Raw genomic sequence first — 19,855 nt, forward strand, 5'->3', positions numbered from 1 at the left:
TTGTTTTGGTCTCATCTCACAAATCATATATTGTGTAATTCTCAAAAGAAAATTGAAATTTGTTGCAAAAATGTTATTACATACTTTAGAATTTAGATTGTGTTGTATATCTTGTATGGTACATTTCATGAATGTACGGTGATAAAGGTTGCTATTTATTGGTTTTTCTTTTCTCATTATTTGTACGATTTTATGCTTTTTTTTCAATTTTTGTATTTTTTTCTGCTGTTCGTATATTTGTTATCAATAAAGTTTGTAAAAAAAAACTCATCAGCGAAAACAGAGCACACTGCAGTATTACAACACTAGTAATATAACATCAAATTACTCGGCATGTTGTTGAACATTTAAAAAAAGTATATATATATACACATATATATATAAATATATATATACACAATGTATCTCATGAACAGTCAATATTGGAGACATGTTTTTGTCAACAAAACAACAATGTTCAGCAACATTTCGTAGAAATCACTATGAGTACAATGCATGAAACATAAAATTACAATATCAAAACCATCTAAAAATATTTTTATCAGGCATTGTCTCGCCGTTTTGATTTGATTTTGAAACATGTCAAGAGTTGACAAAAAGTACTTCCGGTCACGTGACACTCACCGGTGCCCTTGATTCTTCTAACTTTGACATGTGAGCAGCACAAACATGTCTTTCCCTAAAAAACCTGGAGGCAAAGCGCTGGATGTTTTGCAGAACCTGCCGCGGATAAGTTTGGCGAACATGCGGCCTGAACCAGGAGCCGGAAGAACGGTGAGGTTTTAATTGACATTATTTTATTTTAAATGATTGTCTTTGATAGCAAGCCATTGGTAGCTAACACGGCTAGCCTGATTTGCCGATGGATAGTAAACAATAAACATACGTGGTTGAATTGTCTTTTAAGAGTAAAAGACGAGGCAGAGGACAACATGGTGGCAACAGAAGCGGCCGAGGACACAAAGGAGAGCGACAGAGAGGGAACCGTCCACGGCTCGGGTTTGAAGGCGGTCAGACCCCGTTTTACCTGGTTATTCCAAAATATGGCTTCAATGAAGGACAGAGGTAAAAGCTGGTGACGTTTATACTCTCATTCAACAGTGTAGGTTGTGTTGTTATTAGTTAGTAGAGTGTATACATCTTTAAGGTGTTGGAAGAAGTGCAAATACTATACATGTTTGCAAAACTATATGGTTGCAAGGCTTTTATCAGGCCAATATTGACGTATACAATACGTCAATATCGGTTATTGGTCTAAATGTAAGGTTTCCTGCTGACAATATTATATATACAATATATGCATCCCTATTATACGTGATTTAAAAGGGATAGAATAGTGTGTTTCAGTCCAGTTTATTTATAGACTCAATGTCCAAAAGAAAAGGGAAAAATGAAAACAGATTAAAGAGCATAATAGCAATCACACCAGTGTTTCCACGTGTATGACTGACAGCACATACCTCTATACCTGGAGTTTGACAAGATCATGACAACTATTTTCAGTGAATTATCAAATGGACAGATACATTTCACAGTAAAGCTTTTTGAAGTACTCCATGTCCATATATTACATTTTAGTCTTAATATACTATACATTATATTAAGTTTATCTTGTTGAATATCCTTTATCAGGATGATCAGGAATGGTGAAAATCGGTAATATTTCTTGTAACTTGAAAATGCTGTCTAGCTCGCTAGCCTACAGTCAGTGATTTATTTTTAAGTTCAACAAAACATGGTTTAGTTTGGTGTCACTAATAGCTTCGTTCAGCAGAAACATTTAAAAGGGGGTTGAGTACGATAAAAACTATTATTTGTCAGCCTTTTAAAGATTAGAATGACAGTCTACTCTGGTAAATGATTTAAACTGACTGACATCATGCGTGTGCTTCTTCCTCTAGCCGCCGTCCTCAGTACCAGCCTCTGTCTTTAAAACGACTGCAGTACCTGATTGATGTGGGGCGAGTGGACACGACGCAGCCTGTAGACCTGACGCAGCTGGTCAACGGCAGAGGGGTCACGATACAGCCTCTTAAGAAGGACTATGGCGTCCAGCTTGTTGATGAGGTAATCACTGTTTTATTTCTTATAGTATGTTGTTGGTTTTGGACTCTTTCCACAGAGTCATTTGTCATAATCACATCAATCGTACAGTGCATAATTGCTGCTAATTCCCTGAATTGATTTGATTCCGATTCCCAAAGTGTCATTTTGTTTCAATTTTTGATTTCAATTGCCATTCCAGTTATGCTTTGTTGTGAAAAATGTCTTTTACCACACTAATGCTGAAAATTGTATAATATATTGCCCCTGAAGTAGTCACACTGATGCCACATGGTGAAACCTAACAGTCCAGTAATAAACCTTTTCAGGTTCAAAATGTCAATCCCACAATCACCTTCCAAGTAATTAACAAATTGTCCACCAGAGGGCACTGTGAGTACACGCTCTTTTTTGAAGACGACTAAATGTCCTCCTGAGCCAACAGTCAGAATGAAGAACTAGTTCCACAATAGATTGTGATGAACAAATCTATGGACTCCAATATTTTGTTTAGCTCAGGGGTCTCAAAATCAAATGACCTGAGGAAAAAAATGTCAAACTGCAGTAGGGATGGACGACATGAACTTAAAATGATGTCACTATATTGCAATAACCATATTTGTGATGATATTTCACAGAATTTTAGGATTAAAGTGTTTGCTTTGATATGAAGCATTATCAAATAAAAATCACAGAGAAATAATTGATTGGGGGAAACAAGAAATAGATTTAGCACACACGCACGTCTCCTGATGAGTAAAACCTGATGAAACAACATTTGAATTCAAACAGTGCTTTGACTGTGAAGTTAGTTTCAGATTGGCTATTCCACACACCTACCTTTTTCAGGTCCAGCTGCAGTCTGCGGTCTTCAAACTAACTTCACCATGGTCCTAGTGAGGAAGGAACAAAAAAAAAAAATAGTTCAGTTCTATGTAATTGTCTAAAAAAATGACAATTAATTTGCAAATGAATGTTTTGTTATACAGCAACAAAAAAAGGATAAATTTGAAAATATATAATTTTTGTTAGAGGGAAAAGTTCGTTTTTTTTTAATGTTTCGCCACAATGAGACTCTCTCTGACTTCACTAAACATCATGCACTTACAGTACAATCACAAGTACCAGTTGCAGTAAAGTGAATGTTTGGGGTAAATGCATGTCTGTCTCATTATAGATCTATGTAGTCAAGAGATAAAAAAACAGTAGGTGGCAGCACATGACTGCACTGTCTGTGTCAATCAAGGTGTTGCTAAAGCCTGTTTTTCCCACTTTGCTTTGCCACAAGTTGACTTTTCACATGTTTGTTCTGTTTCAGGGTGCTGACATTTTTGCTGCAAAAATAAACATCGAGGTTCAGAGAGCTTCTGAAGGAGCCATAGCTGCTATTGAGAGGAACGGTGGCGTCATCACAACCACTTTCTATGACCCTATCAGTCTTGGTAATATAAATGAATGACTTATCATATCGCGTTCTTGTCTTGTGTTATTTTTAAATAAGACACTTACAAATGCTTTGGGGTTTTTTTTTGTGTGTGTGTGTGTGTGTGTGTGCAGGGATTCTCATCAAGCCTGTGCCGTTTTTCTTGCGCGGTCAGCCGATCCCAAAGCGCATGTTACCAGGACAGGATATGGTCCCGTACTACACGGACGCGGAGAACCGAGGTTACTTGGCCGACCCGGAAAAGATCCAGCAGGCCCGGCTCGCCCTGGCACAGAAGTACGGTTACATTTTGCCAGACATTTCAAAGGACGAACTGTATCACATGCTGTCGATGAGGAAGGATGTTCGACAGATCTTCTTTGGCCTTGCGCCAGGCTGGGTCGTTAGCATGTCAGAGAAGAAGATACTGAAACCTACTGATGAGAAACTGCTTCAGTATTACAGTTCGTAGGAGTAAAAGTAAATGTTTTGTACATTATTGTCAGTAAAATACAGAGTTTTGCTTGTTGGGGATGTTTCCATTTGATATAAATATGTGGAAATCATTAAACGGTATCTTTAAAACCACATTTCGTGGAATATTTGTGTTATTTATATAATGTTAGACAAGCAGTCCTTTTTTTTATTTCGGCCCGTGCTGTATGATGGAAGGAACGTGAACTGTAACAGGTGAGGGGGAAATAAGGAAAATAAGATAACTCAAAGAATGAAAACAGGAAACAGATGCCTGGTGATGTGTGTTACTTGTGAAATGTGTTGCCTAGGCCTTAGAAGGGGAGTTTGAAATTAGTCATAGGCAGCTGTATCCTGGTGTGGACGTTCAAAAGATCCCCGCCCCCTCCTGGATTACAATCACAGGCAAACACATATATACAACTTTGCCCGGTCATGTTTAAGCGACAAAAATTGATATGAAGAAACGTTTATGCTTTGATATCTAATGATTATGACTTCTTCGGACATGTCACACGAGGAAGCTCCTGGTATAGTATATTTCCAGTCCAGAGATTTCAAATAAAAAATTGTATGGTACATAAATAATCATATATACTGTATATATTTTTTTATGATAACACACTTAACATCAGAATACAGTCTCCTATGTTCTGGCTGGATAATGGTCCAGCCTGCATTTGAACCCTCCATTCTGCTGGTGTTTATTTTTTGAAGTCAAAATGGCACACTTGCTATAAATAACTTGGTATTTTACACAGATATTGTCTTAAGGGAGGCTGCCATAGAATTTGTGCTGGTATAAAAACATTTTATCAAAGGAAGCATATGTTTGTGTGTGTGCGTGTGAGACGACCACAAGCATTGTGTGGCCATACAAACAGTTACGGGTTTAAAAGGCAGTTATATTACAAATAATTTAAATTTAACTAGTGACAGGAATGATTGATGCCATTTTTTTAATCTAACAATAAAAAAAGCATAATCTCAGAATATTTGCCAAATTCCTAATTTGTGGCTGTCTTGAGTCAAAGGTCACGCTTTGATGACTTTGCTCATGGCTCCATGAACGTTTTCCTGAATCTCAAGTATCCAATAAGCTACACATACACACACAGCCGGCCGGCCCTGCCAGGAAAACCAGCCCAAATCCTTACCGCGTTATACTTAAAAATAAATCACGCCACAGGAAAGAAACAGCACAATCACTGTTTATGGCAGAACTACGGGGCTTATCTTCAAAGCAGCAGATCCTTTTGAATTTGTATCAAGCAGAAAAAGTTTGCAGCGAGGCTCAAACGTCAGCTCTTTGACTGTGTGCTCGCATAAAAGAACTATGAAATTGAATCAGGCATCGGTGGCCGCATTCACTTTGACTTAAAACGATTTACTAGTCTGTTTTAGGGCAGACATTTTTATCTCAGGTTTCTGCTTCCAAATAATCTAATGTCTGAGTCTAACCCGTTCACACTATTTAATTAAACTGTCAAGCGCTGCTGCTGCTGCTGCTGCTGCTGCTGCTGCTGGAGTTGAGCAGACTAGATTGTTTTGGTTATCTGCCGCCTTGAATGAGCCGTTTAGGACAGACACAGATATCATGGTGTCTCACAGGTCTCTGTCTAGTTCCAGTTAATAATAATTAGGGCTAATTACAGCAAAGCTCAGGCCTCTTTCTCCTCCGTCTGCTGAGGAGAGAAGTGTGGCTGAAACCCGGGATCAAGGTCACACTTACACATCAACTGGAAACTATTTAGATCTAAAAACCATGGATGTAACACAGGCTTTAGTGACAGCTCAACATGGACATCCAAAGTTTCTCTGCCCATGGACAATAAAAACCTTGCAAGGACTTCATTCAGTTCCCCAGATAAGACTCTTATCAGAAGCCCGTGTAGAATACAATTCCTAATTTACAAAGAATGGTGCTTGTTTTTCAGCATGAGTGAAGCTTTTCCTCATCAGACTGTCTCGTGCTCAGTGAAATGAAATAAAATTAGGAGGAGACAGAGCAGGCAGATGAAAGAAGTGAGCTGCTCTTGCAAATCCATTTAATTTTCTCCACTTACGAGAACAATGGGCATTTAATCAGCCTTTCTGTACATGTGCCAGCTCAGGCCTGTTGGCTCGACTATGATTCTCAGTCCAGAGCCCTTGGACAACGTCTTCTAAAAATTAAGTGAGAAACTGACATGTGGTCAAATTCTGAGATGCCTATCTCGTATAAATGGAGTGATATTCTACATATGCACACATACAGACATACAAGAAAAATCCATTCATTATTTGTGTAATTTCAGCAAAAATATGTCAACAAATACAGGTTTCTACAAATATAGAGTTAAAAAGGTCCTTACAAATTTAGCCCTTTTTATATTGAATGTTTTTAATGTATTGAATCATTTATACTGTATTTATCTATTTTATTTAATCTTCTATGACAGCTTTTTTTAATTAACAATATGCACACATAAAACTAGCCCTTAGACATGTTTTTATTTGTATTTTAAGAAACATTTCATATTGGATGGTTTTAATTTATGGTGTTATTTCTATGTATTTTAAACCTTTATTTAAGTTAATTTCCTTTATCTATCAGTACCGTGGGTATTATGTCATCTCCTGCAAAATTGGTGTCACCTTTTGTATTCATAACATGCTTAAAGCAACAGTTTAAAACTAATTTTTACAACAAATTCTTGCACGTCTGGATGCTGGACTGACTAACTGATCATGAGAAGAGACAGATGATAATGAGCTTTATTTGTTTTATGTAGCATCTAAGAAAAAAGTTACAAAGTGCTGAATAAAAATAATTGAAAATGTTAAATTGACTGATTATTTGTCTCCTTATGTGACATAACATGGAGGAAATTCTGCATCCAAAAGTAAAAACTCTTTTTTTTGTCCTGTTGCAGGTTGCATCACCTGATGCTTGGACTGTGGCGTTTGAAGTCTGGCTGAGTCTGGTCTCTTATCTCTGCTCTGAGGTGGGGGCATCATTGTGTTCCACTAATGAGGCTACATTAAGCCAGTCCACAGCAGGGGGCATGTAATCCTCTCAGCTGGCCTGATGTATAGGCCGGGTAGGGCGCTGTTTGCTTGGGGAGTGTGGAGGCTAGCACTCGTCGGGGACCCATGTGGGCCTCAGTCTGCTGTTGAAACATGTGATTAAGACGTGGAGGTTGTGGAGGAGGAGGAGGAGGAGGAGGTGGAGGTCACAGACCACTGCATAGAATGGTGTCTGAGTCTTGACAGAGTATATCTTGATGCTGACCTGCTGTGTCCATACAATACAGCACAATGCAATACAGTCCCTCGCTGCGAAGATCACGGACACCTGAGACAACACTGTTATGTCTCCCTCACACCTTCCAGAGATGGAACAATGCAGCTCTTTATGAATGAGCCACTGTAAGGAAAATTTAAGGGATGATACCGAAGCTCGGCCAGAATACAGTGCTTCATTATCGCAGGTCAAGATGCTGATGCTCCCCACCCCCCCAAGCACTTGTCTAGTTTATCATGGTGGGTGTTCTGGTCATATATCACATTTACCACAAAGATTTAAACAATAATTTACTACTGATACACATGTCCATCGTTATTCAAATCGACAGGCCGTGAATCTTTCTAAAACATCTTAAAGTCAGTGTTCTAGCAAATACTGCAGAGTGAGAATCAAAACACTCAAAGTTGATGCTGTACATTGGTGCATATTTTTAATCTCAGCCTAGAATTCTGCTTCTTTTTTTGTATTGTTTGAATTCCTACATTGAAAAAGACCTACAAGTCATTTTTAAATATTTGTCAGCCATTGTCTTTTTTCCAGTGTACATTTTGGTGTTAATTAAAAAGTTCCTGTATAATATTGATATTTAGACTTACTTTTTGGAAATCTCTTTTAACCTGAGATTTTCACACACGTCTAAACCCAGCTTCCTCTTCAGCTTTGGTAAAAAATGTCAGACTCTAGTCGTAAAATGTCATACTGCAAAATGTGAGACAGCCAATCACGAGCACAGTTAGATCCCAGTCAAACAGCACGTTGCGTCCTCATTGGCTCACTGACACTTATGAGATGAACACATTTTTGATATGAGGTGATGCAGAGGAAGTTAGGGAAGGGCCCCAATAGTGTTTGGTAAGAAAAACATGTTTAACATATTAAATAAATCTATATATATATCTGTAGATAAATTAATATATCTAAAACAGAGTCTATTTTAAGTTAAAAATTGCACATTTAGTTCAAATGTGTCAGTATCAACACACTTGGATATGAAAGCGCAAATTAATTTTTGTGATTTTTCTGCCCTCTAATGTTACAAAAACAAAGAGTGACACGAGTTTGGAGTAAATAACACAGCATTAATATACATTTGGACGAGTAATAGTCAAGCACAGGCGACTCCAAAGTGGTGGGATGGGGGCCCCAAATTCAATTCAGCTTAGGGCCCCATGAAGGCTTGGACCGGCCCTGCACAAAAGTATTGAAGTCCTATACTCAATCCTGTCTGCAGGTCTGAAAGTCCGGCACCAATCATCCAAAATACAACATCCATATTAACAGAGGAGACGTGTCAATCCAGCCTTGAGGGAATAAGCATCAGAAATCTCCACTGTCACACCTCGAAAATCCAGACTCAGGTGATCCACAACAAGAGCCAAACATCCTTTTGTGTCAGACCAAACCGAGGACGCTTCCAAGTCCAGACGACGTCCAACTAACACAACAGCCAACAATCCACAAGAGTTGTCTGGACGTTTTGTCCTGCAGGTCCTCGGGTACAGCACAGGTCTCTCTCTCTCTCTCTCTCTCTCCCTACACCTGAGTCCAGCCGGGCCTTCACTGATCCACAACGAAGACACAGAGGAGTGTCCCATATATGAGATCTGTCCAATACAATGGCACACTGTGATCACAAAGCCACAGAGAACAATCCCTATTCAGAAAAGCATAGTGCCCATTCAGCTTGTTTGGCTGTGAGACAATACAATGATTCACTACTGTCACTTCTGAGATTAGGATTCATTCAGAGGGACAGAATAGACGACTAATGACACGTTGTTTTTTTTTGTAAAGTTTAGAGCGAAAATAAAATAACATCCAGGTGATCAACAAACTTAATGCACGTTTTTTTAAAATAAATTCTGCAGTCAGACTGATGTAAAAAGACATAAGAATACAGAGGCCCGTTGTTTATCTGTCATATATATTTGTGTGTGTGGTGTCATTAAAATCTCTACATAACGTTCAATATGTTATCATAATATAAACAGTTTAGTTGGGAATGCTAAATCAGCATTTCTAATTATTGTTTTCCTGTTTTCTTTATTATTTACTTGTGGTCTACTTAGGCATATGTACATGTACATGTATACATAGGTGTGTGTGCTTGTAAATAAAATGATAATTAAGTGCAATATAAATGTTCAGTACAGCTCCCATACAAATGCTGAGGTAAATGTATGTATCTATTTCATGGTATTTCACTACACTTGTGTATAATGTGAACAGATGTTACATGTTACATGTTATTATTATTATTTCTTAACTGTCATACTGGAACTTGTACTGTATCTGTGTGTGTGTGTGTGTGTGTGTGTGTAAATGGTAAAGAAAACCTTTAATCTCATGATGTGAAGTCCAGATTTAGTCCAGAACAAGTGAAAACATAACAGATAAATGTGTTGTAGTGAGTACGAATGTGTTTTACCTTTTTATGGGGTTTTTTATGTGTTTATACAGCTGATATTTCTAGCCTGCAGGTAAATCTGACTTTAGGTCCACACATGAACCTCCTCAAACTTCTCCTCCCCCCAAAAACACAGTCTAATATTAAACGCTGACTCAACTCACAGAGAAGCTCAGCCGAAACCGACGTTATTGTATTCACGCTGCGTCATTCAAGCTAATTGATTAAATCCATTAACGCGTTTCGCAGCGCATTGGAGCGTGCGTTCCGTTTAACAGCGAGGATGTGGATTCAAGCCCTAATTCTGACAAGCTGTGAAAAACAGTGTGTGTATGTGTGTGTGTGTGTGTGTGGTTCCATCCCCACTCACACACACACACACACATGCACAGTAGTTTATGTGGAATTATTTTACATTATAATAATGGTAATAATAATAAATATGCGTACCCAAATCTGTTTTACCATGAATGTATTGATTTGTTTTTTAATGTAATCTCGCCTTCAAACGCACATTATCAGATTTAGATTGATCACTTTATTTAAACAAAGTCCAGGACACTCACACAGATACTAATCCCTGCAGCCTCTTATTTAAAGTTGGGTGGAAAATGGCCTTGTTTCCCTGTCATTAGATATAAAAATGCAAAAATGCAACCATTTGCAATCCATTTAATACACTTCGCGAAGACGATTATTTCACATCATTACATTATAAAGAGGCTGCATTAGTGAGGTGCAGCTTTTATGACGTGTATTCCACATAATGGCCTCTATTGTGCGCCAAAACGACTCTTTAAAATGGCGTCGTGTCATATATTCAAGCGGGATCACACGCCTTAAAGAGTTTCATTTGCGCTGGATACACAAAATGTGAATCACCATTCCTTTATCATGTAAGAGCCGCTGTGATATTTATTATATTTATATTCGGACTAAATCACATCTGTATTTATATTAAATATAATACAACTATACCACGAGTGATGCAAATGTATAGGGTTTTTCTTGGTTTAAAATGTTTATAATATAATAAACCCACAATAAATGAATATGTTTATCAAAATTAAATGCATGGTCTTTTCTTTTAATTAAAAATGCCGAAAACTCCTTTAGGCTTTACTTAAACAATATCTGTAACTGATATTGTATTTTTTAAAAAAGAAGTTGACTGTACTAAATGTTGGACTGTACTAATAGGTTATTTTGTTAGTTATAATTTATCTGCTTTATAACATAATAAAAAACATGAGTGTTTTAAATAAATGCATAAACCTTTCTCCTCATTCAAAACAATGTCTGTAGGATAGGATCTCTGCTCTCAGTTGTGTTATTGCATAGTTTTGCATTTATCTTGATAAAAAGTAATTTTTATATGTATTTTGTTACTTAATTGTACACGTGTTGCATTTTACCATAACAAACCCACTTCATTTGTCTTTTTTTAATCAAAGAAATGTGAATTCATCCAATAAAAACAATTTATGTAACCAATTTCCTTTCAGTCTGAATGATCATATTAGCAGTTTTTGTTGTTTCTTCAAAGGACAGTATTTAAAGGGAACAGAGAAACATGTTGCAGATGTGTCCAGTTGAGGTTGACAGAGGAAAATCAAAGTGCTGTCCTCCTGTATAGTTTCTGTGTGTGTCTGTATCTCTGCTGGAGTTTTGACTCATTTCAATACACTTTGATTCAACGCCAAAACAAAAAGCCTGTTTCCTGTTGGGAAGTCACTGTCTATTTTTGGTATTTACATTTTGTGTCTTTCTCATCATGTAATCCACATTAATAAATGCATCAAAGCAGATTAATGTAGCCTTTTTTCCTGATTTTGTTATGGGCTGACTCGATCACGCCCCCTTTTGTGTACACCTATCAGTGTGTGTGTGTGTGGTAAATATTTGAGAGAGGTAATCGTGTAATAAACGCGCCTTGATCATGTTTGTTTCAGTCCTGTAAACTGAACTCTGATAGAGACAGAAGGACGAGATAAGAGCTGAGAGTCGCCGTGTAATTAGTAACCAGCGCTGCCTCCACAAAACTTTGATATTCACCTATCAATACTCAGGACCTACAGCATTGATCAGACTCCATTTCTCTCCCATTGACACAGCTCTAATCTGATTTTCTTATCTCTTTTTTATAAAGAGGGAATAAGGCTTTAAAAGTAAAGTTTCACATGTCACGAAAATGTCAACATGCATGAACACACATATATATATATATATGTTAAAATTCAACAACACAAGCCAATAAAAGACGAATATAATTGGTGATAAATGCAGATACAGTTTGATCAAATCAAACTTGTATGATGTAAACAGATCCGGGAAGTTTTCTTATTATATTAATTTAATTATTCCCTGACATATTTTTGTCTATTTTAAAATGTTGTCATCGTTTGAAATGTAATTTTGTTTCTCTATAAAAAAAAAGTAAATAAGTATGATTCAGATTTTGTTTTTATTCACCAATTTACCAAAGTATTAAGTGTGATTATTCAGTTTGTGTTACTTGTGCGATCATAAAGACGGAAAAATATACTTCTCATGTTTAGTTACGGTAATAAAACTTAATATCCATACAATACAATACAATACACATTAACACATTAAAATAGACATATAGCACAAATCACACCTTATTTTTGACTTGCTTCACTTCATGAAATGAAATTAATCAAGTTAATATTATTTGAAAAGTGTATTAATTGTAGAATGACGTGCCAGCCTCAGTTGTGGTACAGTTTCGTGAGCTCGTAGATTGGGGCGTCAGTTCATCATCTATCACCGATCCGAGAAAAACACCTGGAATTCACACCTTAAATCCACTCCTCCTCCTCCTTGGACTCTCATTGGTGGAGCAGCAGCATATATCGGTCACGGTGCATCAGCAGCAGGACGATGACAGGCGGCCTTCGGCACAGACGCAACATCACCACAGTCCGCGCACACAGTCATGCGTTTTAGCCACGACCCGGCACATTTCCAGCTCTGCGCAAACAGCTCCACCATGTTCGAGGCCGACGAGTCCGGCGCCGCGCACGGCGAGCAGATGACCGACATGCGCTCCCCGAGTTCAGGGCCTTCCAGCCCGCAGTCCGTGAACTCGGACTCCAGCTGCACCAGCCCCGAGACCAAGTCTGCCTCCGCGCAGGTGAGGGTGAGGAGGCCGCTCAACGCCTTCATCATCTGGACCAAAGAGGAGCGACGGCGACTGGCGCAGCTCAACCCAGACATGGAGAACACGGACCTCAGCAAAATACTTGGTAAGACCAGATATAATAAGTGTTTCCTCTTAAAAACGAGTTGGAATGTTTATTATTCATGTTTTATCAGCAAAAACTGTTCATTGGGGGCTATTTAAGTTACAGTATGGAACATTTTGCAGGGTTTATCAGCAGAAATTGAATGTACTGCCCATAAGTTTGTGTGTAATTGCATTTTTTTCTTAGAATAAGACTTTAAAATTATAATTTAAGTGAGGGCCTTGCTCTATGAAAGCAGCCATCTTGTGCCACCATGTTTCTACAGCAGCTGTTATTGTTATTAAATACTCAGTGAAGAAACAGTGAAGAACATCTAGTATCTGCAGTTTCACCATTAGATGTCACTAATTCTTACACATTGGACTCTTAAGAGCTCAAACTGAAGAAAGACATATGTCAGCAGGAGTAATAATCGCATTTAGATGTTTATTATTATCTTTTAACCACTGAAAAGCCTAATATGCAGATACTGACTCTGTTGTTTTCTTGCAGGAAAGACCTGGAAGGCCATGTCCTTCGCCGAGAAGCGTCCCTACATGCAGGAGGCCGAGCGCCTGCGCGTCCAGCACACCATCGATTATCCCAACTACAAGTACAGGCCGCGCAGGAGGAAGCAGTTGAAGAAGAGCTCCAGACCTCAGAGCGCCGAGGCGTCGCTGCCTTCGCTGTGCAGCTCGGGCCTCACAACGATGCCCTACAACCTCCACTACCTGCTCCAGAACCAGCAGCAGAACTTCCCAAACTCGCCCGCCTTCCCGAATAACTTCACCCCTCTGTACAACAGCTACCAGAACAACCCAGTTTTCACAGACGCAACAGCAGCACCGGCGACCGACACCTTCTCACATAAGCTGTACCCGAGTCCACCTGTGTATCCTGCAGAGCAGCAGCTGCACCAACACCAGAACCTGCAATGCTGTTACTCTGCAGGGCCTCACATGGAGCAAGGGGAGTCCAGGTTCTACGGGGGCCCACTGAGTCCCGCTGGGCCCCCGCTGGAGTTTTACCTGGAGCGGGTTCAGATGGACATGTTGTACGATCTGGACCGCAGCGAGTTTGAACAGTACCTCGGTCCTTCAGCACAGAGGCCCGAGTCCGTGGATCCCAGCAGTTACCATCAGCAGAGCAGCCACAGAGAGGGACGAGCAGTGTCCTGAAACCACAACAAATGCTGTATTTATTTAAATTATTTCACTGTATCACTCGATAATGACAGCTATGAATGTGCATTTGTTTGTTTTGAGAAATTGTATTGTGTTTTTTAATGTTCTTTCTTCCTGCGTAAATATGATGTACTAATAAATAACAAATTCAACTTCAAATGTTCGATGCAGATTTAAAGAATAGAATATTCTAGAATTTTATTTAAATAGGGACAACAGGAGTTTACATAGTTTTAATACAAATGAGTTTATAGCCACTGCTATTTTGCAAGTCTTGTCCCTAGTTGAGCTTTTACATGAACAGTATAGCATATACATGATCAAACACGATAAAACTACACCAAGACTCAACTACAAGCTAAACTACATTACATAACATAACAATTGTCAAATGATAAATATAAAACATAATCAGTAAAATGAAATATGATAAAACTTGTTAAAGCTACACTTGATTCTACACAACAACATAACTTACAATTGGAAATGTATAATAATCATAAACAAACCTTTAAACAAATACTCTGAAACAAAATTAATTGTTGGTTATGCCACAAAAATATGGATCCTACATTTCCCACAATGCACTGTTGTGTGAGAGCCTCCTCACTCACCCACTCCTCGACAACCATGTCTTCTTTGTGGAAACGTAACCAGATTCAATCTGCAATGAAGTCACAACAGTGTTACTGTAATGCAAGACAAGTCAGATGCCAAATAGTTTTCTTTGGGTATTTATTTTTGGTATTTTGCACTCTGTGAGGTAACTTTCAAACCAACTTTTTTAACCAAACAACAAACAAAACTATGCTCGGCATCACAGAAACTTCCACAGAATTGAAATTTTCAATGATTTATTTTTATTTAATGAAAGGCCAAACAGTTTTTCTATCACTTAAGTCCAAACCTACTGATCCACTGTAAACAACGTGGACTCTACAGTATTGTTGCATACAATAAGAATACATGTCAACTGTACAACGGATCAAAACTTAATGACAGCATAAAATATAGGGACAGAAATCAGTATTTGTATCAGTTCGATACTGGTCAAAATCCCCCGATCAGATATTGGACAGATGAAAAATAACCCAGTCATGTTTGGGCGAACAATATTTGTGACATATCTTTGAAATGACTTAGCACAAATGTGTCAACAGCCTCATAAATGGTTCATAAATGACTGTATCTGACTTTACATAGAGAGTTTGTGATATCAGTACAGTAGCAGACACAAAAACGTGGTATCGTCCCATCTCTAATAAAATACAACCGTATAGGAAATGTTATTGTTGACTGATAGTGCATTTAAAGCTGCATAGAAGATTACAGTGTCTTCTAAACTATGAAGTGTCTTTATATGACTTGTAAATGTCAAGTGTAAATTACCTCATGAGGGGAACCTCACAAAGCTGTCTGTTTTCACAGGGTCGGCCAACCATCATGATGTGTTCATCTGGTGGGACGGTCCCTCTAGGAAATCCTGCACATATTTTTTAATATTTAAGAAATTTGGCAGCTATGTTAACCTTTCCTTAAGCAGAAGGGCAAACTGTTTCATCTCCATCCACACGCCTTGTCTGGGCTCAGAGAGGGAAACGTGGTATCAAGGATGTAAACTTCCTCCTTCATTTTAAAGCATGAGTCACAAAGGCTCTAAAAATATGCCCCCAAAAAAACGTTAGAGAAACATCCATCAGTGAAAAGTGATGAAGGAATTATTGTATACCTTCATTAGTTTTCTTTGATTTTTACTTTTCTATTCAAAACCAAATATTATTTTAAGTGTCTAATTTATTTGAAGAGAAACGTACCTTTTATATAACTTTACCGTCTAAAATACGTAAATATTTTCTAGTGTTGAAATGAATGAATTTCAAATACCTTTTCCAAACAATTTTTTCAATTATCATTCAGTATTTACATTTATTCCATCAATGAATTAAACTGAAGAGTTAAAAAGGTGTAAGTACCAAGTATCCACATCTTGAGCATGTCAAGAAATTCTGCATTTCCTCTTCATAACTCCGACCAGCAGATCTGAAATGATAACAGAACAAAGAAAGAAATTCACTCTTACAGACATTTTTTCACTCAAACACCTTTCCACCAAACAACCGTGTGTTCTTTTGAAATGTGTTTGTGCAGATGGAAATGTTGTGAGTCAGTGATTGAAATCAGATCTTAAAAATGCTGGAAGGAAACGTACGGGCACTGCGTCAGAGGGAAGGATGACCTCGCTGTGGAGGAGCCAGCAGAAGAGCTGATTAGGAAAGTGATGACCTGCTGCAATCCAACGCCACCTGAATGAGCGGAAGAAACCTGACGTCAGTTCAACTCCCAGGACAATATTACAAAACACTCTGCAGCGTGAGATGCAGACGGTGATGAGACATATTTGGGTCAAAAGAGGGAGAATTTCAGAGCAGCGAAAACGTCAGTATCTGAACGCATTCTCCTCCTTTTATTCACTTGAACTTAAAGCCTTTAGTTCGACTTGTTTTTCTCAAACTCTGGACCCTTAGCAGCAATTAGTGAGCAGCGGCAGGAACTTCCTGAAGGAAAAACAACTGGATGATATCAGGTTTCAGGTGAAAACATCATTAACAATAAACTGTGGTGGAAATGGCAGCGACACAAGTCAGACAAACAGACAGTCGTCTTTGTTATGTACACGCTTGTGTTTTAATAAGTGAAAGTGCAGATGAAATAGCAGGGGAAATTACCATCGTTCTTGAAGCATAAACTAGTGTCACTGGTGATGTGATTCAGGTATAATGTTTAAACATGAATATGTCATAATTATGCTTTTTTTAAATTGGCATAATCTTAGATTTTGACCCAACAAAATCACATATTCCCAGGTTGGCTAACAGTTAATTTTAACTCAATTTTAAGTGAATACATAATCTGCTGTATCCCATTATCTGAATAACTCCACTCCATTCACTTGTGCAATTTTCACCAAACCAAATCAGATTTGGCTCTGTTCACACCTGTCGTTAACATCTGACCTGAGTGATCCGATCACAGGTGTTCAGATCATATCTGCTGCCGCTGCTAATGTGACGTCACTGCTCCACAGTAAACACACCATGTACATGTGTGTTGTCAATGCAACTGTTTTCAAAAACTGACTTAGTATCAATTATGTCATCATATAGTGTAACGTCAAAAATGTCTTCATACTGTATAGACACTGTTGTGGATATAAGACTGTTCAAATAAAATTCAGTATTAAATTAGGTTAAATAATAAAAGTAATATTTCAAATTAGGATTAATTGAAAAACACATGAAGGTGACTTGTTTTCCACTGTCATTATCATCAGTGTTCAGGTGAATAAGAAAGAAAAACCAAGCCAAGACTTACAGTGCAGAGTAAAAAGACACATGTTGCACATCAGAAAATAGCAGCAAACTCTGTCTGCAACTGAAATGTTTGTAGAAAAAGAGGACGATGAAGGGCTCGTCTAGGCCTCTATTTATAGAGTAGGAGGTCCTACACTCAGTGCGCTTCCTGGAAGAGGAGGAGCTAATGTTTTTTTTGTTTTTTGTTTTTTTTAATGATCTAAACAATGATTTTCCTGTGCTGATATGTCAATACTACCGCACTTAGAACTATCCCTTCAACAGAGACTAGTCAAAGCCTGAGAACTAGTTTTCACCTGTTAACAATGGAAAAATAACGCTCACACATTCATCACACACACAGTTACTAAACCTGGACGCCAAAGCTCATTTAATGAGCGGGATAATTTTCTCTGTGCAGCCAAAGTTTCAAGAAAAAGATTCCTAACCTTTGCTTGTTGGATACAACCTGCCGGAGCGGGATCAAACCCTCCGTTGTGGCTCGTCCAGCAGTTGGCAGGTCTGCAACCAAAACTGCTGGGTTTTTCCGGTCAGGCAAAAAATCTCACCCTTTTGGATGGCTATGGAACCAAACCCCCCCCCCCCGAGACTTCTTAACAACCTTGGGTGGACAAAGCCACCACACCATGAATTCCTGGTGTATTTTCTCCAATAATCTGTAAGAATTGTAAGAATTGAACCTATGACATCAGAAATTCAATTCAAATGTTCTTTGAGCTTTTAACTGTTTACATTGAATCTTGAACTAAAAACCATCATAGTGAGAATTGAACTCACAAGTCTTACAAGATACAAGCTATTCCTACTGAGCTGTATAAGAACACTTTCGTGGTGTTTATAAGTTTTGTTTTTTAGTCTAAAGTCTTAAAATTGTGTGAAATTCACTTAATTTGAACCTTATAACCTCAGAAATACAAGTCATCTTCTAATGGACTGAGCTATTTATCCTGATGGTCTTACACAGAAGTTCTTGGGTTTACTTAAGTTTCTCATCTCGGTAAAATTGAACCCACTATCTCAGGATTTTATAGAATCATTTGTCCACACACATCTATTTTTACATGTGTGTTATACTAATAACAATAATAATAATGAATGTATTATTATACCAAGACGTTGAAAACGTCACATACATTATAAAGGATAATAAGGATAGTATAAAAGTAAAATATTGTAGTGGGATGGGCAGTATTTCTGATACACATACTTGTGTTGTGTATTGTTTTGAAAATACTTTCTTTGAAACAAAGTGATGACATCATCAGAACACAGATTGGACCTTACGTGCATGGCGTGACTCATTGAGATCAGACAGGAACAAGAACAGGAAGGTTTGCACTATTATTATGTCGATGTTCAACCATCTATCTGTTATATGTAAAACAGTCAATCTTAAAACACTTCCCCCATAAATATATCCAATATTCACACAAATCTATTTTTAGCTATGCATTCACTACCTTGAGATTTCGTGAGCCATAATTAGTTTTCTCTCGTCTTACCTCCAACACAGAGGTCATGGATAGTTTCCTGTCCGGAGTGCAGTTTGGGTAAATCCGAGGCTGTTGTCTGTAGATAATGTTCATCCGAGTATTATCCTGCAGGGACGTCTGCTCTCTCTGGATCTGAGGAGGAAGCTCAAACAGGAAGATGCCTAAAGTGACACACTGGACAGGTCCTTATCCTATGAAGAGTCAAGAGAAAGGTTCATCAGAGAGGAAAATATTCCCACGACCTGCGTCTGTCTCGTCACTTGATTATGAACTAGTCTAATCTGATCAACATAACCTTATCAGACCATGTCATGCAGGTTTTATATAAACAATTTGCAAAAAGGTAATAGAAATGCACAGTTTTCCATGACACAGCAGTAAATAGAATATATATAAGGAATATAGCGTGTGTAAATAATAGAGGCAATGTAAATAAAGTACATACTTGGGAAGTACAACTCAAGTACATACTAACCGAGTACGGGAGTGCACAAGTACGGTCATTGCAATTGGAAACTTATTTCCTTCTTCTTCTGTGTTGATAATTGAACACGTAAAATACTTTTAATAAATGCATATATACTTTTAAAATTAAATTGACTAACAATGAAGCTATACTATATAAAACAACCACTTATTCTTTTTATATAGCTTTTGTTTGTTGCTTAAAAAGAGGAGGTATAGCAAGTTTAGCAGCTAACTAGCTAAAACTAAAATGGTCCTATTTACATATTTTTCCATTGTTGTAATCTGTCATTTAAATTTATTTAAAAAAAAATTAACTTTTGTTAAAAGTGAATGTAACAAAACAAGACAGAAGCTAATGTAAAACACAGAAAAAACACACCGACTGTAGCTCATTTTATGATTTTATGACGATAAACATGCTTAACATTTTAGACAAGTTCGTTAATAACTTATTT

The 19,855-nt window shown here is 37.8% G+C and overlaps 2 protein-coding genes and 1 long non-coding RNA gene across 3 annotated transcripts; 2 read left to right on the forward strand and 1 right to left on the reverse strand.

The window, feature by feature from the left end:
- The first annotated feature begins 618 nt into the window (after positions 1 to 618).
- Positions 619 to 4,056, forward strand: mrpl15 (mitochondrial ribosomal protein L15). Its single transcript, XM_044030347.1, has 5 exons — positions 619 to 774; positions 908 to 1,065; positions 1,902 to 2,067; positions 3,362 to 3,485; positions 3,601 to 4,056. The coding sequence occupies exons 1-5, from the start codon at positions 670 to 672 to the stop codon at positions 3,936 to 3,938; spliced, it is 891 nt and encodes a 296-aa protein (XP_043886282.1). The 5' UTR covers positions 619 to 669; the 3' UTR covers positions 3,939 to 4,056.
- Positions 2,882 to 15,544, reverse strand: LOC122772473. The gene is made up of 4 exons (XR_006360782.1): positions 15,458 to 15,544; positions 14,683 to 14,732; positions 13,973 to 14,058; positions 2,882 to 2,936 (listed from the first exon to the last, which is right to left on the reverse strand). It is a non-coding gene; the product is annotated as an uncharacterized LOC122772473 (long non-coding RNA).
- On the forward strand, positions 12,589 to 14,062 carry sox32 (SRY-box transcription factor 32). The gene is made up of 2 exons (XM_044030473.1): positions 12,589 to 12,905; positions 13,398 to 14,062. Exons 1-2 carry the CDS (start codon positions 12,596 to 12,598, stop codon positions 14,060 to 14,062), a joined length of 975 nt encoding a protein of 324 aa, XP_043886408.1. The 5' UTR covers positions 12,589 to 12,595.
- Positions 15,545 to 19,855: the final 4,311 nt, after the last annotated feature.

The sequence above is a fragment of the Solea senegalensis genome, linkage group LG1 (assembly GCF_019176455.1).
Source record: "Solea senegalensis isolate Sse05_10M linkage group LG1, IFAPA_SoseM_1, whole genome shotgun sequence".
In the NCBI taxonomy this organism is placed as follows: Eukaryota; Metazoa; Chordata; class Actinopteri; order Pleuronectiformes; family Soleidae; genus Solea; species Solea senegalensis.

Coding starts and splice junctions, on each gene's coding strand:
- sox32 (XM_044030473.1), top strand. CDS start 12,596: ATGCGTTTTAGCCACGACCCGGCACATTTCCAGCTCTGCGCAAACAGC. Junction 12,906..13,397: donor GGACCTCAGCAAAATACTTG/GTAAGACCAGAT, acceptor GTTTTCTTGCAG/GAAAGACCTGGAAGGCCATG.
- mrpl15 (XM_044030347.1), top strand. CDS start 670: ATGTCTTTCCCTAAAAAACCTGGAGGCAAAGCGCTGGATGTTTTGCAG. Junction 775..907: donor AACCAGGAGCCGGAAGAACG/GTGAGGTTTTAA, acceptor TTGTCTTTTAAG/AGTAAAAGACGAGGCAGAGG. Junction 2,068..3,361: donor GCGTCCAGCTTGTTGATGAG/GTAATCACTGTT, acceptor GTTCTGTTTCAG/GGTGCTGACATTTTTGCTGC.